The 26,330-nt window shown below is 41.1% G+C and overlaps 1 protein-coding gene and 1 non-coding gene across 3 annotated transcripts; one reads left to right on the top strand and one right to left on the bottom strand.

Annotated features, from left to right (window-relative positions):
- Positions 1-1,996: 1,996 nt before the first annotated feature.
- PRIM1 (DNA primase subunit 1) lies at positions 1,997-24,587 on the top strand. 2 transcript variants are annotated; one of them, XM_026714817.2, is made up of 13 exons: positions 1,997-2,201; positions 3,351-3,508; positions 6,388-6,494; positions 8,792-8,865; positions 10,630-10,766; positions 12,979-13,043; positions 14,560-14,669; positions 16,189-16,265; positions 17,347-17,467; positions 19,001-19,070; positions 19,446-19,537; positions 21,665-21,763; positions 23,154-24,587. In XM_026714817.2, the coding sequence occupies exons 1-13, from the start codon at positions 2,099-2,101 to the stop codon at positions 23,171-23,173; spliced, it is 1,233 nt and encodes a 410-aa protein (XP_026570602.1). In that variant the 5' UTR covers positions 1,997-2,098; the 3' UTR covers positions 23,174-24,587. The 2 variants fall into 2 exon arrangements, with proteins under 2 accessions (XP_026570602.1, XP_087781391.1); XM_087925265.1 differs by having other exon boundaries at positions 2,077-2,280.
- Positions 21,106-21,209, bottom strand: LOC113445589 (U6 spliceosomal RNA). The gene has a single exon (XR_003375381.1). It is a non-coding gene; the product is annotated as a U6 spliceosomal RNA (small nuclear RNA).
- Positions 24,588-26,330: the final 1,743 nt, after the last annotated feature.

Consider the following 26,330-nt stretch of genomic DNA (forward strand, 5'->3'; position numbering starts at 1 on the left):
TGTGCAAGGCTGAACTAGAGCACCGAGTCCAACAGTGGCACGACCGCCTCGAGCAGTTCGGGCTCCGGCTGAACCTAAAGAAGTCCGAATACCTGACCACTGACAATGAAATGACAGGCTCCATCCACGTGAACGGGCAGGAGCTACGCGCGCCTCCACCTTCAAGTACCTGGGAACTACTCTTGGGGAAGAAGGCCTACTACAAACTGAGGTGGCAGCCAGGATCAATGCAGCGTGGGGCAAATGGAAGTCCGTCACGGGCGTCCTCTGTGACAAGAAGATGCCGATGCGCCTGAAGGCGAAAATCTATAACTCTGTGGTGCGCCCGTGGCCATATACGGCGCAGAGTGCTGGCCGACGACCAAAGAAGTCGAAAGCAGACTCCAGATAATGGAGATGCGAATGCTCCGATGGTCGGTAGGCCTCACCCTACTCGATCGCGTCAGGAACGAAGAAGTGCGTAGACGGTTCAACGTCGTGCCCATCCCCACGGTCATGAGGCAGTCCCGGCTACGATGGTTCAGCCACGTGAGCCGCGCCAAGGAAGAATCCATCATCAAATCTGTAATGAAGGTGACTGTCGGAGGAGCGAGACCGCGTGGTAGACCTAAACAACGCTGGATGGACACGATCAAGGCCGATCTAGAGATCGCGAAGGCAGACCCGACACACGTGGCAGACAGAGAGGTGTGGAAGCAGTACTCAAGGACATTAGCGGACCTCGCCCGAGCGCGAGACAAACGCTGAAGAAAAAGAAGAAGATTACTTTAACAGGTATCTGTCATTTAGTAGTCACCATCATCATTTATTTTGGTCACTGACCAACACAATTTACATTCAACACTAAAATTAAAATAATCTCATTGACACAGTCGCCTGATCTACATGTCATAAAAATAACTAACATTTTTTAAAAAATTATTTTTATTGCAGGTTTTTTTACAAAGTAAAAGCAATACAGATTAAAAAAAGAAAGTAAAGAAATGGTGATTAATAGAAAAACAATGAAAAAAGGCATGAAAGAAAAAAGATATAAAGGAGTGGCTTCCAATCTTCTTCACAGCATTTACGAAGACGTTTTCAGCAAAAAGTCCATAAAGTGTTTCAGTCATTTAAAAATGACCTTTCCCTAATCACACAAATAAATTATGCCCTTTCTACAAATTCTGTCATCTTTACCAACTATTCCTCCAGCATGGGTATTTCAGAGTCTTTCTTTGTGCATGTTTGCCAGTCTGCAGTTTGGGAAAGTGGTTAACGCACCAGGCTAGAAAGCTGAAGATCATGAGTTCTAGTCCTACCTTAGTTGCGAAAGCCAGCTAGGTGACTTTGGACCAGTCACCATCTCTCAGTCCAACTGAGAGGTTATTATATTGGGAAAAATAGGAGAAGGAAGCTGTGTTGGCTACATACGCCAGAAAGAAAGAAAGAAAGAAAAGAAAGAGAAAGAAAGTAGTAGTTTTGATGCAGTTACCACATACAAAAACAATTGTCCTTGTCAAAATATCCAAGTATACATGAGTTCCGCCTGCATCACTCATGGGCTGGGAATGAAATTAAAACCATGTCATGGGGACAAAGCAGACAAAAAGGCTGTTATCATAATATGTTTGTGAGATTAGGTGCAAATGCCCATAAGATACAGCAAAAATCCTTTTTAAAAACCCCAGTGATTTTCTCTATATTAGAAAAGCTTAAGAAGTACAATGGATGGATGTTCTTGCTACCAGCAAAAATCCACCTATCACCAAACTTTAACAAATTTGCTAAGATTGAGAAACACTGGTCTGAAGGAGACAGCAAATTACGCTTCTATTGTGAAGGCTCCTTCACAGACTGCAAATCTGACTATTCGCTGAAGTAGATGAGACCGGGATTGGGGGGCGGGGGGGGGGGTAGGAAGAAACCACTGGAGGTCGTCAGAGGCCACTTTAGAACCAGCAAGCGCCTTCCGTTTGATTGTTTTTTGTTCTGGAACTACAATTCCCAGAAAGCACCAAGACGTCCCATCGGACGGGCATCCGCTGTTCGGATTGGCTCTAAAGCGGCAAAGGGGTGGTGCCTAATTTCTCCCGCGCTCTTCTGTTTTGCCGTGATCATGGCAAGCTTCGATCCCGGTTCTTTGCCTGACTTGCTGCGCCTTTATTACCGCCGCCTCTTCCCCTTCGGCCTTTACGGCCGGTGGCTTCGCTACGGCGATGGTGAGGAAAGGTCGAGGCGTTTCGGGACCTGGTGGGAGGGCCATGGAAGTCCGCAGGAAACTGCTCAACCAGTTGAAACGTGCGTGACTCTGAGCATGTGCAAAATTCGGCTGCTGAACACTCCATTTCTGTAAGATTTGAAGGGAGGAACTTTTTGAGGTTGAGGTTTAAATGGGTTAAGGGAAGTCAATACATTTTTTGTGGAGTTTTAAGGTAAGGACAGGGCCATGGGAATTGATGTTGGCGCATCAACATGAGGACGATTCGCAACAAGTGCCGGCCAGATTTCTTTGCACTGTCTAACTGGGTGGATGTACTCACTGATACAAAGATGTGTTGGGGGCTTTTTTTCAAAACCACTTAAACTGACTCATGAAGCAGGAACAAAGCATCCTCCATAATTTGGAGGCACTGTTATCTTTTTGAGTACCAGGTCCGTTACACAACCACGTAGAAAGGGACCTCGTTTGAACTGGATTTTAGAGATGGTATTTAAGAAAAAAATATTTTAGAACATATGCTACAAAAGAATCAAATGTGGGGCAGGGAAGCAACGTTGGTTAGCAGCTATAAAACATTTTACAAGGATTTTGGTAATTCTGAGGAATTATAAAGTTGGTTTGGGAGCAACTGTGAAAGAGGTACCCAAATGATCTGGTCTATCAGCTTAGTGCAAATAATAGGTATGATCCTCTGCACCTCTTACAGTTTGCGTTCTTTATCATTACCAACCAGGATATAGAGAATGGAAGTATACAGAATCTATTAGCAAAATGGGGTTTGGTCTGAACAATAAAAAAGCCTGAGACATAAGCTTATCCTACTTGACTTTAGTATAAACAAGATTCTGTTTTTATAGCCTATGGGTGTATCAATAACATAGAGTTCTAGAATTCCCATTGAGTCTGTTTCCTGATTTGGTCCATATCAAAGGACTGGCCTGGGATAATAGATAATTAGCATTTTTCAGAGCTTTCCTTTTGCATCATATGCATTGCCTGAGACAACCCTCTAAGGGAAGTTTGATGTAGATGATCTAATACTTAATGACTGACCATCTCATGGATTGATGGAAGAAATGAGATGTGAGGAAATACTCTTATGTTCTGCCATGAAACCAAGATGGGATTGTGTGTTTTCCTTTTCTAGTATCAAAGAACTATTTTCAGCGACGGGAGTTCTCATTCACACTCCGTGATGATATCTATGTGCGGTATCAGTCTTTCAACACCCCACAGGAACTGGAAAAAGAAATCCAAAAATTGTGTCCATATAAAATCGACATTGGAGCCGTATATTCATGCAAGGTATGGAATGGAATGTTTTGATACGAAGCAGTCTTCCTCAGCCAGGTGCCTACAAAATCTATTCAAACTACAGCCCCCCAAAATGCCTAGAGCAGGGGTGTCAAACTCAAGGCCCACTGGCCAGATTCAGCATGTGGGGTGCTTAAATCTGGCCTGCGGGCCAGCCTTGAAATAGCAAAGGACCAGCCCGCGGTGCCTCTGGTAGCCAAAAGGTGTGGGGGGCATGTGAGGCTCCCCATACCCCATTTTGGCCAGCAGGGTGGTGTTACAGGAGGTGTCCATCCTGTCTCCCTTCTCCCCCCCACCCACCCCTGGACTGCCCTGCAGAGAAGAACTACAATGCTGATCCGGCCCTCAAAGAAATCCAGTTTGACCCCCCTGGCTTAGACCATCCCAGCATATCTGGAGAGTAACATTTAAGAAAGGGTGCTATTGCGCAATATGATTAGTGATGGTTTGAAAAGGATATTTAATGCAGAGTTGGAAGGTTTCTTGGAGGTCTTCTGGTCCAGTCCCCTGCTTAAGCAGGAGACCCTATAGTGGTGGCTAACCTTTTTGAGCTCCTGTGCCAAAAATTGAGCGCGTGTCAGCACCCAGAAGGCAACACGCACCCCCACACATCCCCTACGCATGCGCGTGCAATCCCCACCCCCCACCACCCCCTTACCTGCACTGCACCTCACAGCTGATTTTCGGTGGGTTTGAGGCCTTTTTCAGCCTCCTAAAGACTTGAAGGCTTCTGCAAGCTTTGTAGGCCAAAATCTAGCCCCGTTTTGTCATTTCCTGCTTTTCCTAAAATAATGGAAGTGATGAAACAGAGCTAGATTTTGGCCTATAAAGCCTGCAGAAGCCTTCCTCAAGCCTTTGGGAGGCCAAAAAAGGCCTCAAACCTGCCAAATAATAACCTGTGAGGCACGCACATGCGCAATGAGGTAAGTTTGCCTGCAGCTTGCTTGCCAGCACAAGTGGCTCTGCGTGCCCACCTGTGGCATGCGTGCCATATGTTTGCCGTCACGGCCCTATACCATTCTGGACAAATGGCTGTCCAATCTCTTAAAAACCAGTAGGGGAGCACCCTCAAGCTGTTCCACTAATTAATTGTTATCACTGTCAGAAATTTTATTCGTAGTTCTAGATTGGATCTTTTCTAGAAAAGTTTCCATTTGTTACTTCTTGTCCTCAGATGGTTTGGATAAAGGTTTCTTTGTGAACAGACGAATAGGAACAGACTTCATTTATCCCTCAGATAATATCAGTATAGTTTTGAAACTACTGTGCACTGTATATAACCACAGATAAACTGATAATTTCAGGTGCCAAAGTACACCCCCAAAATTGGGTTTGGCTTACCTGCAGATGATCTTATCCATGGTTTTATCCATGAATATATATGATAGGCTTTTCCCTCAGCTTTTAAAAAATAGCCATATATCACCTATACTCCCAGATAAGCCTGGGAGGATAAGCAGACCCTCAAATGTTAAATCAAAGTACCATGAAAAATGTGCCATCCCTACATAAACATACTGCAAGGATATACAGTGTTTCTATCAGATTTCTATGTTATATTCATATATCCTGTTAAAAATTGGTGTAGGAATTCTTGTTTGATCAATTCTTGTTTTATTTTCATTCTACTCTTTTATTTCTTAGGGATTATTTTGAGATTTGGGTGGATCAAGTACAAATCAGAAAATCAAAACATATCATTAGTTCATCACATTAAACCACAGTTGTAATCAGTGCAATAAACTTCCCTAAAATAAGCCATTCATGAAGCCCATGTGAACATAATGCTAAGCCAAGGTAATAAACTTTAACATTACAGTTCTTGCCTTTTACTGACATACTGTACACTTTGTATGTTGCATGGGTGAGAAGGAGGACTGAGAAGAATATCATCCTGGACATAAACTGTTTTAATTCCCCCCCTCAGGGCGCCGTTATGCCAATCAAATACACACAGAGAGAGTTTTTTCCTCACAAGATCAATCTGCTGAACACCTAATTCTTACAGTGCTGTCCAACATCCCTCTCTCTCTCTCTCTCTCTCTCTCTCTCTCTCTCTCTCTCTCTCTCTCTCTCTCTCTATATATATATATATACATACACACACACACACACATACATACATACACACACATACACCCCCATGTGGCATGCCTGTAGTATTATCACTTATTCTTTTTATCTTCTTTACTCCACCCACCCTTATTGATGTGGTGATGGTAATGATGATTCTGTTGCTTTGCATTGTACAATGAGAGCTTCTGCATCGGAGACAAATTCCTTGTGTGTCTAATCACACTTGACCAAATAAAATGTCTTATTTTCTTTATGTTATTAATATGTAAAACCTATGGGGATTAACAGTTGAAAGCTGTCCTGATATGTTACCTGAACATATGTGTGTGTTTACTATTAACAAATATATAGGATAGGTAGTCCTCGACTTACAACAGTTCATTTAGTGACTGTTTGAAGTTACAACGACACAGAAAAAAGTGGCTTATGACCATTTTTCACACTTAGGACCATTGTCCAATCCCCATGGTCATGTGATTTACCTTCGGATTCTTGACAGCTGGTTCATATTTATGACAGTTGGAGTGTCCTGGGTCATGTGATCACTTTTGTGACCTTCTGACAAGCAAACTCAACGGGGAAACCAGGTTCACTTAACAACCACTTTACTAATTTAACAATTGCAGTTATTCACTTAACAAATGTGTCAAGAAAAGTCATAAAATCAGTGGCCAAGCATGATTTAACAAAAAAAAAATATGCAGCAGCCTGAAATGTTATGAAAGGATGGAATTTAGATTGTAAATCATAGCATGATGCTTATTCTGGGTGGTGTTTTGTTCGTTTCTTTGCAGCCTATCCAGCATAACACCGTCCACATGGGTGCTTTTCAAGCTCAGGAAAAGGAATTGGTGTTCGATATAGACCTGACAGATTATGATGATGTTAGGCAATGCTGCAGGTACCTTATCTTTCTGCGATCATGATTTGATATTCATTAGCCAATTCATAATAGGCAAAATATTATGCACAAAGAACTGTACTTGGACCTACAGTCCTTTCAGATTGTCCTTCCTAGTAAAGTCTCGATTCCTCTGAGCTACAAAAAGGGTGGCTTTCTGAATAGTAGAATCCCTTGGACCATAGTGTTATAAATACCCTGTTTTCCTGAAAATACGACCTACCCTGAAAGTAAGTCCTAGCTTGTTTTTTACACCTGAGCCCAATATAAGCCCTAACACCACCACCACCCCCCAAAAAAAAGCCTTAATGAACATCCCACCCTCCAGAGTGCACGGATAAAAATTGAGCTAGGGTGGGGATGGCGGGGGTGGATCTGCCCTACTACTTAACTTTAGACAGTTGTAGCAGGCCTCGTACACCCCGATACCTGCCTTGCCGGCCCATTTCTTCTGCAACTGGCAAGGTTTTCCTGAAGGCCTTTGTAGCTGATAATAAAGCTCTGGATCGATCCGGAGCTCTGTTATCAGCTGCAGAGGCCTTCAGGAAAGCCTTGCCAGCTGAAGAAGTTCCTGAAGGTCTCTGACAGCAAAAAGGAGGCTGGGGGCAATACGCGCAAGTGAGGTTGGTCAGTGGATTACATGCCCCGAAAATAAGACCTGGTGCCTTTTTTGGTGGCAAAAATATATATAAGATAGGCTCTTATTTCGGGGAAACATGGTACTTCTCAAAAGTAAACCCCACTGCACACAATGGACATTATTTTCAAACAAAATACAAACAGTTGATGTATCTGATCTACAACAGACTTTATGATATATATTTTATGTCAACAGGTAGGGAAGATTGCCAGGGGACAAGATAATAAAAACAACTACCTGTATTGCCAGTTGCTTCTGAGAATCTAGATATTCCCTTTCTGAACACAGAGTGCTTATTCCCAGCTATGTTTAGCTGTGTTTATTTTTAAAATCTCAAGACAACAATTGTACCACATACTGTCCAAGACATTGGTGGGAAAAAATTCTGATTTCCTACCTTTTTTTTAAGCAATGTGATTAAGCCAACATATGAAACTCAAACCAGTACTTGGAATAAAGCTCATTCTAATAAGTGCACTTATTGGTAAGTGTAGTAGCACGAATAATCTAAATCGGGGCTGCAAACTCCCAGCCCACGGGCCAGATGCATCACACACTAGCCACACCCATGCCCGGTTTAGCAAAGGGGGAAAGTCCCAATACGTAAGGTGACAGCGGGAGTTTGACACTCCTGACCTAAATCATAGTGTGGCACTACAAATCCCATCCTTACCACTGGCCATCTTGACAAGCTGGATGTCAGATCCGTCTATCTGCCATTCTTCAATGGAAGAAGAAGGGAGGGGGGAGGTTGGTACAAGTAATCCTTTTTGATGTAACCTGAATATCTTAAATCTTATATTGAATCTGTATAACTTGCACATGATATACAGCTGGAGGACTGGAGCCAGATGTCTAGAAACTTGTCACCTCTTGGAGAGATAGCAAGAGGAGAAGGGACCATAAAAATTCCAGCTCTGAAAGATACTACCTGGGAAACTCTTTTAAGATACGTTCCCAGAAAAGGGTGGCGGAATTAACACGTTGGTTCTTTGTTTGACTAAATCCACATCAGAATAAGGGGTTCTAACTCCCTTTATTACTGTATGCCTGGAAGCATCTTAGATTCTGCTTCGACTAGTACCAGGACCACTTCCTTTCAATAAAGAATTCCTTTTGAAGTGCCTAGCTTTCAGAAGTTCATTTTTTTCGGTTGAAGGGGAAAAGTCCAGTGCTTACACAGGAAGAGAATTCAAAACTGTATGGTACAGGTCAACTTACAACCACAATGAGCCCCAAATTTCTGTTGCTAAGCGAGACAGTTGAGTTTTGCCCAATTTTATGACTTTTGCCACAGCTGTTAAGTCAATCATTACAGGTGTTAAATTAGTAACATGGTTGTTAAGTGAATCTGGCTTCCCTATTGATTTTGCTTATCACAAGGTGGTAAAAGGTCAATCACATGACTCTAGAACGTTGCATCCTTCGCCAATAAAGACCAGTTGCCAAGCACCTGAATTTTAATCAGTGACCATAAGGAGGCTGCAACGGCCGCAAGAGTGAAAAACAATCATAAGTTACTTTTTTGAGTGCCATTGTAACTTTGAATGGTCACTAAACGAATGGTTGTAAGTTGAAGATTACCTGTATTGACTATGATGTTTACATGATCTTGTAAGTTCCTTTTACAAATAGCAATCATTTTGTCTCCCTTCAGCTCTGCAGAGATCTGCTCCAAATGCTGGACTCTCATGACTATTGCCATCCATATTATAGACCGAGCCCTTGTAGGTAAGTGGCTGATAGCTATCTAATCCCTTTGGCTGTCCAGTCTAACCCTCTTCCTCTACCAAAGCTAGAACATACCCACCTTTGAGCAGCCTACAAAGTATTTCAGAATGATGTGATTTCTTCAACCTTCTTGATTGCACAAGATGCCTGACCTAAAGAAAAGAGAAGTTTCAAGAAGTTCCCTATGCTTTAGCAATGGCGGGCGGGGAATTATATCTACTTAGTAATAATTTTTAAATCGTGTTCCATGTTGTGCAAGTTTACATTAATGCTGAGTCATAGAAAGATAGATTATTGAGGGATGTAATTAGGATGATCTATCGCTGGAATCCTGACAGTTAGGTTCTATAGTTCCCTTATGTGTTACAGCAATGAATTACCTCGGTTGCCTCCAGACATCCCTCCACAACATGATAGTGTCCAAATGCAATTTTTAATGTTGTAAGAAATGTATTAATTGTTCAGGGATAATCATGTGAACTATATTTCTTTGATTTATTGAAAAAATATATCAAGATTAATTTATTCCTAGCCTCACACTCTTTAATCTTGGTCCTGCACAGTTGTAGGAGAGACCTATAGATTTGCATGGCCATTTCACGTGAGAAAGGAAGAACAGATATTGGCTCGGGCCTGTCAAATTAGCACAATATTCTTGGATAGTGGCTAATTGGGGTTTCCCTAATTTGGGGCTTTGGGGAACTATAGTCATGCTGACTGGAGATTATAGGAGCAGCAATTCTAAGACATCTGGAGTATACTTGATTGAGAAGAATTGACCTTATCTATTGTTTGATAATAGGAAAGATGGACAGGCCCATTTCTAATTTTAGTAGATATCTGCCAAATAGTCTTTGGTTTTGGCACATTCCCTGAGTTTTCTTTGCAGAGCTCAGCTCTTCTATTCTTCAGTTCATATATGTCTTAGCTCCCATCTGAAGGAGGATATTTCTGCCTGTCCTTCAGCAGAACACTACTCTTGGTCCTATGTGAACGTGTCAGGATAAGATAAATAGTTTGCTCAGAAATAGTATCTCATTGCCACCTTCTGGGACTACTTTGTCTTCCCAAACTAGTCCCAGGATTTCCTAGTGGCCTCCCCTCTAAGGATGAATGAAGTCCAACTCTGCTTAGGTTTTCAAGACCAGCCAGCATCAGTCAGGGGCTGCTACTTTTCAGATTTATAAAGACCTGTGTGGTCTACTCCCACTGGTTCTCCCCACATGTTTTATAGTGGAAAAAAATACATGTATTTCTATTCAATTCAGTAGTCATATTTAGTGGTCTTTCAATATTTATGAGTCTTTATTCAAACATCTTTTTACTGCTTCAAAAAATTTTTGAAGCAGTTTATAGTACAACCCAAACGAGATTAAACTATACAGTAAAACGCAGAAATGTGCAGTATCAAATCAGCTATCAATAAATGGCCAACCGGCTACTAGCATTTCGATTTATTTTTCTTATTTGCAGTGTTTTGGCTCAGAGATGCAGACTTTTTGCTGTAGCTGAAAGCAAGCTGCTATTTTCCTTGATCTGCTATCTTAAACCATGGCTTTAACTATAAATAAGCCATAATTAGGTTCATTCAATCCATTCAGTAATAAGTCATTGTTTACAGATTGCCATAGTTTGAGTCACAGATTGTATTGAACAGAATAAATGTAAATTTTTACAGCTCTTAAGTTTTGTTTGTTTGTTTCCTTGGTAATCTAAACGGTGTATTTTTATTTTATTTTTTTTGCTTTTCTTCTGTCTCTGCAGAGGACTTTGGCATTCAGCATAGACTGTGGGTGTATTCAGGACGCAGAGGGGTCCATTGCTGGGTGTGTGATGAAGCCGTCAGGAAGTGGTCTTCAACTCTCCGCTCTGCCGCAGTGGAATATCTCTCCCTAGTCAAGGTGTGTTCCTGTAGCCCAAGGATGTCAAACTCAAGGCCCAGGGGCTGGATCCAGCTCACGGGTGCTTAGGTCTCACACGCAGGGCTGTCCTGAAAACAGCAAAGGACTGGTCCGTGATGCCTTTACCAGTGAAAACAAAGCTTGGGAGGGCTGCAGGTAGCCCTCTGGAGTTCCGTTTTCGCTGGCAGAGGGTTGCAGGAAGCTATCGCAGCTGAAAACAGCTCAGGAGCCTGTTTTCGCTGGCAGAACGCTCGGGCCGCAAGCGCCCCCAACATGAGTGACATTGAGCTGGCCACGCCCCCTCTGAACACCTTCCCCCCCCCCCCGAGGTCAAACACAACCGTCATGTGGCCCTCAATGAACTCGAATTTGACACCCTTGCTGTAGCCAGAGGGGAACAGAGCGTGGCCACACTATGCAATGAGATTTGCAGTGGGCAGGGCCAGGGCCAGGGCCAGGGCCAGAAGACAATCCTCCAAAATAACCAATGCAACTGATGGAACTCAAAAAAAAAAAAGAAAACCCAGTTTCCCAGGTCTGAAGTGGCAGGTTTTAATAGCTGAAGCTCTGATTTCCAACTAGCACCAATTTTTGTCAGGGCAATTAGTGTGGATGCTGGGAGTTCTAGAACGGCAGCTTAGATGCTATCCCTTGGACTCAAGTTACCTATCTGTCATTTACCCAGGGAAATAAGTAACCTTTCACATCAAAAGGGTGAGGGAATTAATCACGCATGAATACTGTCTTGGCAATAGGCTCTTACATCAGAGCCTGCATCTGGAAAGAGAACAGACAGTAAATGGAGGTGCTGTTGACTTACTTACATGATATTTAATCCATTCTTCAAACGCAAAGAATCCTAGAATGGTTTATGGATCCATAAAAATCTATACCCTTCCCTCCCTCTTTCAAACTGAAAAGAAAGCACACAAAATGAGAAAATGGGGCGGAGAGGGGAAACCAAGAATACAAGAGAAGTAAATTCTTACTATAATAAAATTCACAATATAGTTATCTGCTGTGATACAGGCATGCATTGTTGGAATTTTTAACCACAGCTCCTCAAAATGGAAATCATTTAAGGAAAGGTTTTGTGCCTCTTTAATTGTTCAATGAGAAAGCAGAGAATTGGTAAAGAGGGATTTCTGTGTTCTTTGGAAATCCTGGGGGGGAAAAAGAAGTCTAAAAAAATGTGAGAATCTGAAGGAGCAATGCGATTATGAAATAACTGCCAATGTGAGTGCAGTACTGCAGATCAGATGCTTGCTTACACAACTATTACATGAGCCTGTCCTTTGCCCTTTTATGAGACATAGAGAAATATTATGTAATAAGCTAGGCCAGTGTGACTTAGTTAGCTTTGTCTTAGCACAACATGAATCTACCAATTGTAGTTTGAAAACCACTGGCATAGTTTTATACAGTGCAGTGTGTGACACAAACACACACAATTTATTCAACAAATCAGGGCTTAGCACAATGTATCAATAGGTTCAGTTGTTCACCATATTTAGAAATCAACATAGTTCTCTCCTGTTCTCTCCCACTCCCTACATATGTTGTTTAGACTTCTCAGCACAAAATGCTATTAGTTTAGTCTTAGGGTAACCCTTTAAATTAAAGCCAGTTGTATGCCTTACCAGGTTGCCTAGATGCCCAGGATGATAGGCGTCAGTATTTTTAATAATCAGATGGAGGAGGGCATTCACAGCACTCACCCATATCAGAAAAGATACACTTTTAAATATTCTGTCTTCTCTATCATGGTTAAAGGTACAGAAGTCCAGCAGATGTTTTCAGTACTACTCTTTCCCCCAGCAAATAATTCAATGTATTGCTCATTGTTAATCCAGCATCTTAGGCTGCCATTTCTTGATTTTCCTAGGGAAAAACAATGTGAATCAGTTCTGTATGTTCTCCTTGTTTAGGAATCAATTTCCAATCTTAAGGAAATACTCACTAGCTGAAGTTTACCTTTAGCTTTTCCTTCAGAGTTTTTTTTTTAAAAATGTTGGTCTTGATGCTGAACTAAATGGTGCCACGAGGGGCCACTGAAATGTTGGGGAAAGAGACAAGCGAGGCAGACAATTCACCACAATATCTGAATTCTGTGACCTGTGTAGCCAGAAGAGCCACTGAGACTTTCATGTCCAAAGGGGAGGAAAGCAGACAAAAACAGACTCTAACCTTGCTTTTCCTTGAACATTTCTAGGGGGGTGAAGGAACCATCAAGAAAGTAACCCTTTCAGATAATAACCACATTCATCCTTTCATCAGGTCAGTTAATGTAATTTTTGGATTTTCAATAATGTGTGCAAGTGCCATGAAGTGGAACTTGGTGCCTTCCAGTTTCCAGTTGAAATCTATCTTAATAATTTGAGTAGGGAGCATTCCAAAAATCATTGAATTGCAATTTCCTTGTTTTGGGCAATGGTATCTGTTATTGTTCGACAATAGCAAGAGGCCATGGATGCCTCACTCCAAGCTGAAACAGTTTTGAACTGAACTGAGAATCGTAGGGTTTAAGAAAGTGTGGTCTAAGCAAGAGCTTAGCTTTATTTGGACTCCAGTTGCATCAGATCCAATAAATACATATAAATAAATAGAGCACTCTGTCTTGTGGCGGTATGAATCAGGATAGATGCAATTCCTGATGTGGCTAAAGAGGATACCACCTACTGCAGTGGTCTGTTTCCAACTCAGCTTCTGCTTTCTAGAAGAAGCATTGACAAAACTTAGTTTAGAGCAGGGGTCCTCAAACTTGGCAACTTTAAGACTTGAGGGCTTCAACTCCCAGAATTCCTCAGCCAGCTAGTTTCCTTTTCTCACTGCTTCAGGGCTGACAGCCTGGAGCAAAGGGGCCAGGGAGGAGGGGTTTAGATATAACTGGGGTATTGTAGCCTAAATAAAATTCTTTCCCCTGGGAATCAAGGACATTGGTGCAGGTGTTTGCAAGGTGGAGACAGGTCACCTAGCAACTGGACTACATGGTGATTGGACCATGTGACTGGAGATGGGGGGGGGGGGGAGTAACAAAGTTTTGCTTTTAATTGGGTGTAAAACCCGTGGGAACTTCAAGCCGATTTTCCAGCAAGTTTGTGCCAATTTGATATGTCCCAATAAAATGTTCTTCGAGGATTATGCCTGTCTCGGAATTCTAGAAGTTGAAGTCCACAAGTCTTAAAGTTGCCAAGTTTGGAGATCTCAGGTAAGCTTGTTAGCTATTGCCAAGGATGACTTACTTATATTTAATACTATCCTGATAATAGCTCTGGTTTGAATGAGCAGGTGGATAAAGGTCCATCTGCAGTGATATTAATGTGCTGGTTAAAATCTTTCCTCTAATTCGCCCAATGCTAACATGAAGAAACTAGCTTAGACTTAAAAACCTTTAGATGAGTATTTTGGGTTCTCAGATGATATATACTATTTGGCACTTTTTACATTACAGTACTTTATTTCATATGCACACAGATCCCCCCAAAAGAGTTTAGCATATTGGGAAAAATCAGCACAGTAAAATCTTGCTTTTTTCATGCCTTTTTGTTCTTATACCTAAAAGTGATGACGATGTAGAATTAGGACTTGCTATTTTGCATACTGCTATAAATGCTGTAAGGCCTCCAGTTTCAAGCAAGAACAAACTAAATGATAATGAGATGATTTTGGCAGAAGTTGTTTCATTTTTCTCTGCACGAGAAAGTTGCATCTGCCTAACATTCTCTCTCTTACAAAATCCTAAAACATTCAGGAGCCATTTGTCTCTCTGATGCTTTCCTCTCTTCTTTTTCAGAGCATCATTGGATATAGTGGCACGTTACTTCAAAGAATATGCTCTTGTTGGTCAGGACATACTTGGCAATAAAGAAAAATGGAATAAAGTGTTAGCCTTGGTTCCAGAGAATATCCTTTGGGAACTCGCAAAGATGGAGTTGAGGTTATATTTGGGAAGAGCAGTTTTGTATGACTATCTGGCCAGACTATCCATAAATAATCAAGACAATGTGTAAAACATAATCCAGATATCTACAGTCTAGCATCTGGATTGTTGCAGTAGCCAGGAAGTAAAATTATTTCTAACAATGTAATAAACTCCCACTCTCTCAAAAAAAAACCCTTATCAATATAGAATTTGTTAATTGGCTAAGGCATTTTTCAGGCAGAAGCACGTAAGCTGTTTGGACACCATCTTCCTTAGACAATTTCTTCATCTCTGCCTTTTTCTTCCTTATAATAGATAGCACCTGGTTTGACTTTGTCTTTGATTATTTCTGAGAGACAGCAGAGAAAGTTAAGATGGAGGAAGGAAGTATAATAAGAAACCATCAGTATTTAAAAATGGGATAAATGGCTCATTTGCAATAAGGTGGGAAGTCTGTTAAATTCCTGATATTCAACTACAATTCCCAGTAGTTGCAAGATGACATAGCCAGTGGTGAGAAATGCTGAGAACTGTATTTCGGCAACAACAGAAGGACTCCCTACATATCCTAAAAGTAATCAACTCCTAAGATAACCTTTTCCAAAATTATTTGTGGCAGTAAAACAGGATGTTTAGATAGAAAAAGTCAAGAACAATCGGGCCTGTGCTTTCCTTGCTGGTCTAATTTTCTTCCTGAAGAGAGATTTTCCAGGGGCTGTTCCAAAATGGGAGATACTCACATGCACAGGAGGAAAAAAAATGTCTGTTCTACCCATCTTATTCTTCAGTAGTGCACATACAAGATTTGTATACAATTTAAAGTAGGGGTGTCCAACCTTGGCAACTTTAAGACTTGTGGACTTCAACTCCCAGAATTCCTCAGCCAAGTTGCTGGCTGAGGAATTCTGGGAGTTGAAGTCCACAAGTCTTAAAGTTGCCAAGGTTGGACACCCCTGATTTAAAGCATCCGTTCTAAGCAGACTTAATTGCAAGGAAGTCCCATGGAGATAAATACGAGGATCCAGATACATCATGAGGCCTAGTAAGCATGACCTTAGTTTAGCCAAACACTCAAGGATCAAGGATCAGCCTGTCATCTTAAAGTGGAAAAATAGTCTCCACATTTGTTGGTCTCCTGAGGAAGCGTTTGCATATCCACTAGGGGAATGTTGAGCTGAGCATTCAGAGATAATATCTGGATGGCAGCTGACATCCATCATTTTGTCCTGATAACTAACAGATCACAGCAGAGTTTCTCAACCCTGACAATTCTGGGAGTTGAAATCCACACATCATAAAATTGCCAAGGTTGAGAAACACTGAATTAGAACCGATTTAGTTTGGAAATGGGCCCATCTGACCTACTGTATACCAGGAACAGAAGACTGACATGCAAGTCTTTTTGAAAGAAGGTAAAGCTATTCCCCATTGGAGAGGGTACAGAAAGTTAGCAATTCTGCTTCAAAGCCTAACCAGGAAAATCCTTAACAATTCTGCCACCAGATCAAGATAATCTTTCTTTGGAATTCCGTAAAAAGCACAATTCAGAGCAGCGCTGGGAAGTTCTGGAAAAAAAGGTAAAACAAATAGCATGTGCAAAATTAACACTGGGGATAGAACTTTGCTAATAGGTAAGCCTCATATTTTAAGTTGTAGTGCTGAAAAGGTCAATAACTCAAGACTGGGGGATAGTAAATCTTAGCGCTTCTGCCTTCTAAAGTTGCCCTGGATTTTGAGAGCACAAGGGACCGCTTGTGAGACTGAAAATCAATAAGTGGAGATAAAATGACAATGATTAAGATGGAAAGTTGACATATCCAGGCTACAACTACACTTTCTATTTTTAGTATGCTGATTCTCCCTACTTCGCTTTCTTCCACCATAAAAAAGTTTATTTATATCTTATTGAAAATTGAGCATCTGAAGAGGGAGCTACAGTTACTCTGAAAGCTTTTGGGCTGCTGAATTACAAAAAAAGCACAAACAGTAATTGGAGAAGAGTTATGGGAAGTTGGGGGGGACATATAAATTCAATTGATAATGTGCAAATATATAAAATTACGATGTTTAATGTGTCTTAGTTCGAGAAGTGCTTGCTTTGTATGCAGAACATCCAAAGTTCAGCCCCCAAGGTCTCCAAAAAAGGAGAAAGACTTAGACTTGAAACCTTAGAAAGGTAGGAAGCTGGTTTGCCTGGGCACTACAGGTAGTCCTCAATTTATGACCACAACTGAGCCCAGAATTTATGTTGCAAAGTGAGAATTATGTTACTTGCCCCATTTTACTATTTTTCTTGGCACATTTAAATAAATTAGTAACATGGTTGTTAAATGAATCTGGTTTCCCTATCAGCTTGGCTTGCCAGAAGGTTGCAAAAGATAATCACAAGAACTTGGGACACAGCAACGGTCATAAATACGAGGCAGTTGTCCAGCATCTGAATTTTGAACATGTGAACCATGGAGATGCTGCAACGGTCTTAAGTGTAAAAAATGGTCATAAGTCACTTTTTTCAGTACCATTATAACTTCGAACATTCACTAAATGAACTGTTGCAAGTCGAGGAGTACCTGTACTGAGGTTAGCTAGACCTAGACATTGTCTTGACTTAGGCCAGTTTCCTTTACATTAATGCTTTTTCTCTTTCTCATTCTGAAGAAAATGGTACAGGCTGAAAGAGAGATTATGCTGCAGTACTGTTTTCCACGCCTGGATATGAACGTTAGCAAAGGCATCAATCATTTGCTGAAGAGCCCTTTCAGCGTTCACCCCAAAACAGGTCAGTTGCTGAACACAATACTCTTGCATATTTCTTTTTGATGGAAATTCGACGAAGGCCTAAAATGGCAAGAAATATTAAAGCTGGAGGTGGAAACACAGGGAATTGATTTCAACCGTGGAGATCGCTGTATTGATACTCTGCCACTTGCTATCTCTCAGCCTGGCTGAGACTTCAGACTTTTTGGAAGATGAAATAACGTAATGCTATATAGGCAAAATTGAGCATAGAGAACAGGGAGGATTTAAGCATTGTTAGTAGCAAGGTATTGTTTTGTCTAATGGACCAATTTTTCCTTCTGCTGCTTCTGAAATGTACGTTTCCCTGTTAGTGTTTTCAGTTATGAGCAGTTGGAGGAAATAATGCTCAAATCCAACGTGATTTGAGGCCTGAAGGGGTCATTCTGTGAAAACAAATGGGGCCAGCATATACTGCTAATATAAAATTATAACTATAGAAATGGAAATGTTGTCTCTGGAGTTTGTGAGTTTTAATCAATCTAAAGCAATATTTTAGATTGAGAATCCTGTTAGGCATTAAATAAGTTCTATTAACTATGTCATCTTAGGAAGAACAGCCAGGATACAAACAACAGATAAGCATGTTTTGACTCTTCTGTGTTAAGAGATTAAATCTTGAAGGTTGCCTCTAGAGTTTCCCAGCATGTGCTTAGAGTATAGGACAATACAGGTAGTCCTCGGCTTATGACCACAATCGAGTCCCAAATTTCTGTTGCTAAGTGAAACATTTGTTAAGTGAGCTTGCCTCATCTTACGATCGTTCTTGCCACAATTGTTAAGTGAATCACTGCAGTTGTTAAGTTATTAACACGGTTGTTAAGTGAATCTGGCTTCCCCGTTGACTTTGCTCGTCAGAAGATCACAAAAGGAGATCACATGATCCCAGGACTCTGCCACCATCATAAATGAGAGTCAATTGCCAAGGGCCTGGATTTTGATCACACGACTATGGGGCTGCTACAATGGTCGCAACTGTGAAAAATAGTCATACATTGCTTTTTCAGTGATGTTGTAACTTTAAACTGTCACTAATGAACTGTTGTAAGTTGAGACTTTCCAAAGTCTGGAAAAGTTTCCATGTGGACATTTACCCAGTTCATGGAGCTGTTCTGCAATGTAATCCCTTGCTGCATGTTTTTTCTCTTCCCATTAGTAGTTTTTAAACCAAGGGCCCCCAACCCCCCCAGGCAGCAGCCCACTATGGGCCTTGAGCCCTTCAGAACCAGGCCACAGAAGTGGCGGCGAGCACTTGTGTGTGCATGCACATTTCCACTTGTGCGAGCAGCAGGGAAGCCTGTGCACACTCCCATTTGTGCAAGCGTCATGCATACGTCTCACCCCTCACGCAAATGAGTTTTGTGTATGCATGGTTGCTCACCGCTCGCATGGAACCGTCCCCTCTCTTTCCCCACCCCACCCCACCTCTGCCCCATGGCCAGTCCGGAAAGCCGGAAAGGTTGGGGGAGTCTGTTTTAAAGGAAGCTGTTGTAATGCTGCCTTTGACTTTTTTCAGGACGCATTTCAGTTCCAATTGACCTGAAGAAATTGGATGACTTTGATCCATTTGCTGTCCCCACTATAAGGTATGGGTTATCTTTTTGGGATTTCCTGCACCTAGAAAGTGTAGGAATGAAATAATACCTAGGTTCACACAACACATTAACTATGGTTTCTTTAGTCACTGGTTTGTTTGGTGGGGGTTTTTTTTTTTGCATAATCAATTAAACTTCATAGTGCTTACATCCACTTAGTGGCTCAAGCAAAAGAAAATACATAATATCATTTAATGTGGTAGGTGTATCCAATCAGTCTCTTCCAACACAAATCAAGAGTGGATCAATGAATTCCATTGCATAAATTGTCAATTTACTGGATCCAAGCTCAGAGTGAAATGATCGTGATCAATATAGGTTGGCCAATTTCCGTGGATTTTCCATTGTTTTTGTTCTGTTTCTTAGCAACCTCTGTCATGAGCTGGACATGATTGGGAAAGATGAAGGGAATGGAAAGGAAACTGAAGGTCTGCCAGAAAGCTCTCGTAAAAGCCGAGGTGCGTACTATCATACTGTGTTTCTCCAACAATATGGCCTCCCCCAATAGGAAGGCCCAGCGTGATTTCTAGACATGAGGTGAAATTAAGCCCCGCCCCCCAAATTTAGGCCTATTTAAATCATGCGTTTCCCCGCCATTTCTCACATCGTTCATTAGAACTACACGAGGTGAAGATAAATGGGGGGGAAGGGCGGGGGGGGAGAAAACTTGCCTTTAGGAGTGCCCTGCAGGTAGTCTAGGCTAGAATACCCCGATCTACCGATAGAAGCTCCCCGAAGGCAGAGTCCCCAGCCGCTTCAGGGCGTGGCATGGCTGCCCGTGTTCCCTCACATTTAGGCAGTCTTTTTTGGGCGATGGAAGCTCCCCAAGTGCAGTCACCAGCCACTTTGATCGGCTGGTAGAAGCGGCCTTGGGGCGAGCACGCACACACACTCCCCTCGCCACGAGGCCGCTTCTATCGGCCGCCGAAAGCTCCCTTGAAGGCAGAGTCCCCAGCCACTTCAGGGCATGGCATGGCTGCCTGTGTCCTCTCACTTTTAGGCAGTCTCTTTCGAGTGATAGAAGCTCCCCAAGTGTCGTCACCAGCCACTTCGATTGGCCGGTAGAAGCGGCCTCAGGACGAGTGCACACACACACTCCCCTTGCCCCGAGGCCGCTTCTACTGGCCGATCGAAGCGGCTGATCTGCACTTAGGGAGCTTCCATCTCCCGAAAGAGACTGCCTAATGGCGAGGGGACACAGGCAGCCATGCCTCGCCCCAAAACGGCTGGGGACTCTGCCTTCGGGGAGCTTTCATCGGCTGATAGAAGTGGCCTCGCGGTGAGGTACGTGCATATGGGCCACTCTGGGGGAGGAAATTAAGTCACCCCTGAAAAGACAGCCTAGCCATTTTTTCGGGGGTCAAAAAAAAAATAAGGCCCAGCCTTATTTTGTGAGAAACAGTAGAAAAGATCAGGACAATTCTTTAGCCAATTCTGTTGTCATTGTGAATGTGTCATTTTCTTGATGCATAGGTAGATATGAGGAGGAACAAGTTGAAATGCTGCATTGGTGGCACTAAATTCTTCAATTGTGTATAATTTCTCTTATTTTATACCCCTGTATAGAGATCCTGCAAAATTATAGGCTGGAAATGCTTTTAGTGGAAAGCTTTTTGAAAGAAGATGCAACCACTTATTAAAATTATTTTCACTGCCGAAGGATCCAATCAGCTAATTTTTGACATTACTATATCTCATTGGAATTATGATTTTTAGACAGTTTCCTCCCTCGGTGTAAGCAGCAAATCAAACCAAACTTTATAAGTGCACCAAGCTTACTTTGATTTTAATGCCTATCCTTCTTCTTTCCCAGTGCTATCATTTGGTGACTTGCTGTTGATATCAGTAGTGCAAAAAAAGAGGAGAATTGTAGTTGTTTTCTCTCCTGTGTATGTTGAATTGAAAAGGAAGTGAGCATATTTTTTGTGAGAGTGTGAAGATTCTCAGTCATCCAGGTTATGGCTGTCCCAAAGGTGCTTTTTCCAAAAGACAACCAGACTTTCTTGGGTATTTTTTTTTCTTTGAAAACGATACGTAACGCTTCATGAATTTCTCTGTCATCCTTGCACAGGGGCTATGCTAATCTTCTCTGTATTGGTCCAATTTTAGTATATGTGTTGCCAAAGTCAGCTTTCTTTTTCAAAGAAAAAATAAGAAAGTCCAGTTGCCTTTTGGAAAAGCACCTTTGGGTCATCTTTGGTGAGAGATTAACCTCACTTCCAGGTCAGATGCTTTGTGCATTCCTGATTTGACCCCAAGGACATGCCAGATTTAATTATAATTATTTTGTATTTTTCTATTTGTAAAAATTTCAGAAAACTGATCTGTTACATCTCAATTAACCACCTGTCTTGCTATGCTGCTTATTACTATTATTTATTTTTTATAACAAAGGGGATAGCCTTCATTAAATGTTTACCCTTCACACACTTCCCAGAAAAATCAAATCTTTTTCATATTGATGGGAGCAAATGGACAACTGGGAGCCAAACTTAATGCCTTGCATCTGCTTAAATAATTGTGATTTTAAAATTTGAAAATAAAATAAGTCTTTTCTCTTCCCTCCCAATCTTTTTTTTTAACAGATTATAAGAAAACCAGTCTAGCTCCATATGTGAAAGTCTTCGAACAGTTCTTAGAAGAAATGGAGAAATCTTATAAAGGACAACGTTTGAAAAATAGCGGTAAGGGCTTGCTTCCGAAGGATGCCAACTCCAACTTCCCCTCCCCAAATTGTTTCAGTGACATCAGTGTCATGGTGACATGGGCAGTGACATAACTTGATACAAAAAATAAACTGTTTTTTCTCTTCATTTTTGGCTATTGTTAACAGAGAAGCTAAATTCAAACGTTACACTAAATATAAAGTAGCTTTTTTTAACTCAGCATTGTACTTCGTAAATGGTAGGATGTAGCAATCAGGCAACGATGGCTTCTTTAATGAAATAGTTAAGCAATTTAGGACAGTTCCTTGTGTGTCCAGTCATACTTGGCCAATAAAGAATTCTGTTCTGTTTTTACTTCGGGTTGTAAGCTGGGTACAATATCAAGAAATGTTGTATTATGTATTATAGAGCAAGGATGTCGACTTGAGGTTACCTGGGATAGAAATTCTTAGCCTGTTCATGTATGACATTGAATCAAAAAAGTCAGTTCTGTAGCTATGTGCGTTGTATAAATTATATAATCAGTTTATGATTCAGTGTTAGCATGTTAGCTCATAACATTTGGATAATTAAATAAATAATCAAGAGATGGCAGCTATACTAGGCCAGGAGGATGGGTCTGCTTTAAAGAGTTGTAAACATTTTTTAAAAATTTAATCCAAAGTATTGCACAATAATTTTGGCTTCATGTGATAAGTACTTACACTCTGGTTGCCACCTATTGCCTATTGTGAGGAAATTGTAGATATTTCCAAATAATTTGTGTTTTCAACTTTAAAGAAGAAAACTTTTGCAGAATACACCTTCCCCACTCCACTACCTTCAATGTTAACAACTACAGCTAGTCCTCAACTTACAACAATTCATTTAGTGACCATTCAACAGTATAACAGCACTGAAAATGTGATTTATGATGGTCTTTCAGTTACGACCTTTGCATGTGATCAAAATTCAGATGCTTGGCAACTGGTTCATGTTAATGACCGTTGCTTTGTCCCAAGCTCATGTGATCACCTTTTGCGACCTGACAAGCAAAGTCCATGGGGAAGCCTGATTCACTTAACAACCGGGTTTATCAACTGCAGTGATTCGCTTAACAATTGAGGCAAGAAAGGTCATAAAATAGGGCAAAACCCACTTAACAAATCTCTCACTTAAAAACAGAAATTCTGGACTCAATTATGGTTGTAAGTCAAGGACTAACTGTATCTGAAACAGCCTTTCCAGATATGTTGGACTACAACTCCTATCAGTAGCCACCTGTATACCCATGCAGGAAAGAAATTGTAATTAACACTTCTGCAGTTTGGAGGTGGTTAATATAATTAGTTGTATAACATATTAAGTATCTTCCCAGTATGCCTGAATTGTGTTTAAAATTAATTTTCTTTTTCTTTTTTCTTTAAAGACATGCAGATGGATTTCTGACATTTTGAAGACATGGTGCATTATCACAGGGCAGTTTCATGTGGCCAAATAATTGTATTCAAATACAGTAGAACTTTTGACTGTATTGCTAGATTTCTGCACAAATCAGCCATTTACATTTGACAGAGTCAAAACAGGTTTTCTTGCTGAAGAAGAGGTGATAAAAGTGTTCTTATCCATTCAGATTCTATCAGCTGAGCACAACATAAAATAAATATTTGGTTTTGCATAGCATGGGAGTGTAATCAGTGGGGATACACATTTGTCAAACAGGAAACAGTAGGGGTTTATATTGCAGAATATTGTATGTAACATACACATTCATGCTTTATTTGACAAGCAAGTATCAAGCAGTTTGGTTTTTAAGAATTTAGGGTAATCCTCAATTCACAATGGCAGCTGGTACCAGAATTTTCATTGCTAAGCAATGCAGTTATGAAGTCTTGTTAGCATTGCTTAGCAACAGCAATCCCTGCAGTCCCAGTTACCATTGTTAACTAAATCCCAAGGTCATTAGGTGAGGCAACTTCCTAGCCACTTACCAAAACAAAAGTTAATGGAAAAGCCAGAAGGAAGTTGCAAATCCCAGGCAGGGAGGCAGGTACGTGGCTGTTGCTGGGGAGGTGTGTGGGGGGGTGTCTATCAGCTGAGGAAGTGCAAAAGACACATGGTGTCTGTTGTGTCAGATGTGAGGGGAGGCATGGGAAAAATTGGGGAGGATATGCAGGTGTGCACAGGCCAGCACAAGCAGAGAGCGGCTGAAGTGGACTGCACAGGTTGAAGAAGCTTATCCAAGTGACTTGTGGCCTTCCCTGCTGGCTTCTCCGTTGATTTTCTGAGGAAGCCAAATGGTGTGCAACTAGTCGTAAGTGCAAACCTGTTGCCGAATGCCCAAATTGTGGTCACATGACAGCAGGAATTCTGGGAATTCCTGGGGAGTGATCATAACACCATTGTAATTTCAAATAATCATGAACTTTGGTCATTTGCCAAAGATTGCCGGTAGATCTTATTTTTACCACCCAGTACTTCACCAAAAAGCTAAAGCAGCCCACTTTTAAATGGATTTTACCTCAATGCTATGTGACTTTCGCTTTTTTGAAGTAAAACTGTCTGGGATTTATCAAATCAAAACAGAATATTGCAAACTAAAGCTTTCAGATAACATCATCCTTATTGAAATTGTTTGAATGAGTCATAAAACTTTATTATATATACAGAAAAAAATGGAGGTCCACATGCTGATAAATGCTGTTTGTGGCAAACTTTGCTAAGCTAGTGTCATGTTACAGTAAAAAAAATATCCATAATTTAAAATCAGAGAAAATAGAATGCAGTCACCTAATGTAATGCATAAGAGTCAGGCTGTTCAGTTCCATTTTACTTCCAATAAAGCAGCTTTCCTAACGTGGCAGAGATAGATGTCCTTTAGTTTCTGTAATCTCTTGACCAGATGAAAATTGGCCTGACACCTCCGGAGTGGTCCCTTCTCTGTTAAAAAAAAAAAAGGCTGCTGTAAAAGGTGATTCTATAAATGTGTAAAAACTGTGCCTGTTACATACTTAATTTCTTTTTATTTCATTTTAACTAATTTTGTTTGTCTGCTTTGTTTTCTTTTATACTTAAGCACCAAATCTTTATAATTTATTTTTTTAATCATTAAAAAAATAAAGTTCTGAGAAGTGACAAATTTGCTCAACCCTTACACACCCATCGGAGTTGGTTCTACCATAGAATATACAACCGCCTGGAGCTTGTTCCTGAAAAGGATTTAAGTCCTTGAGTTGACCAAATAATTGCTTTCCTGATTTCCTTGGCTGTGTGTATAGTTGGGGCAATAGGCATTCTATACAAGGCCTCTGCATATTTTTCTAACACCGCCCTGCGAAGCAGTCTTAGACATTGAAAGGTTCAGCATGTATGTCTGCACACACAGAACAATACCCTTTGGGATATTGGCTAAAATACCTGCTTCACTAATTATCCCAGTGGATGGATAGTGTGCACAGGTGACTTCAGGACTACCACAAAGCAGCACTACTTGTCAACCCTGGCCTAACTAGCCATTTTCTCCTTGTAGCTTTTCTCTTGGGAGGTTTCCTTTTCTCACTGCTTCAGGGCTGACAGCCTGGAGCAAAGGGGCCAGGGAGCGGGGTTTAGAGATAGCTGGGGTACTGTAGCCTAAATAAAATTATTTCCCCTGGGAATCAAGGACATTGGTGCAGGTGTTCGCAAGGTGGAGACAGGTCACCTAGCAACTGGACTACATGCTGATTGGACCATGTGACTGGAGATGGGGGTGGGGAGTAACAAAGTTTTGCTTTTAATTGGGTGTAAAACCCATGGGAACTTCAAGCCGGTTTTCCAGCAAGTTTGTGCCAATTTGATATGTCCCAATAAAATGCTCTTCGAGGATTATGCCTGTCTCGGAATTCTTATTGAAAGAGATTTATTACTTGGAACCTTGACACTACTAAACCTTTGAAGAATTGCATTGTTTTGTGTAAATGATTCATGTGGTACTTTTCTTACAAGCAGACGATCTTAAAAAAATCTTGCTATGCAGATTTAAGGTTTCAAAGAATCTCCATGCTTTGTAAACTAATTCCTGTATCCAAACATGCAAGTTTGATCCTAGAGCACTGGGGAACTGCCAGAGGACTGGAAAAGAGCCAATGGGGAGGAAAGACTGTATTTTCACTGGTTTAGAGCACAGAAAAATTAAAACACCCTATTATATGATTCAGCGGTACAAGTACATTTATCTTGTTAACATGTAAAGCTATGTTGAAAGGATCTCAAAAGCCTTTCTTCCAAGGGTTCTTTTTTCCTGCTGGGAGTGCTTTCAGAGTAAGGACACAGACAGAGACAGCTATTTGAAAAAAAGTTTGCTTTAATTTTCAGGAAGGCAAGAGATAGCAAGAAGTCTGCGTTCCCGGGGCTAGCCAGCTTTGTGTAATAAACTCCTGATTTTTATACCTTTCCTCCTTTTGTGTGTGAGTGAAATCCTATGGGGGGGGGTTTCCATCAGAGGGTAAACTCTGCGGGGTGGTTTGATTGGATTATTAGTTTCATTTCTTATATTTGCTTAGTAGCAATCTCCTGTCTGCTATGGGTCTTTTGTTCTATTTGTTTTGCTGATTTGGCATGGCCTTTC

Source organism: Pseudonaja textilis, chromosome 2 (genome assembly GCF_049901715.1).
Source record: "Pseudonaja textilis isolate UNSWEBS1 chromosome 2, rPseTex1.2, whole genome shotgun sequence".
In the NCBI taxonomy this organism is placed as follows: domain Eukaryota; kingdom Metazoa; phylum Chordata; class Lepidosauria; order Squamata; family Elapidae; genus Pseudonaja; species Pseudonaja textilis.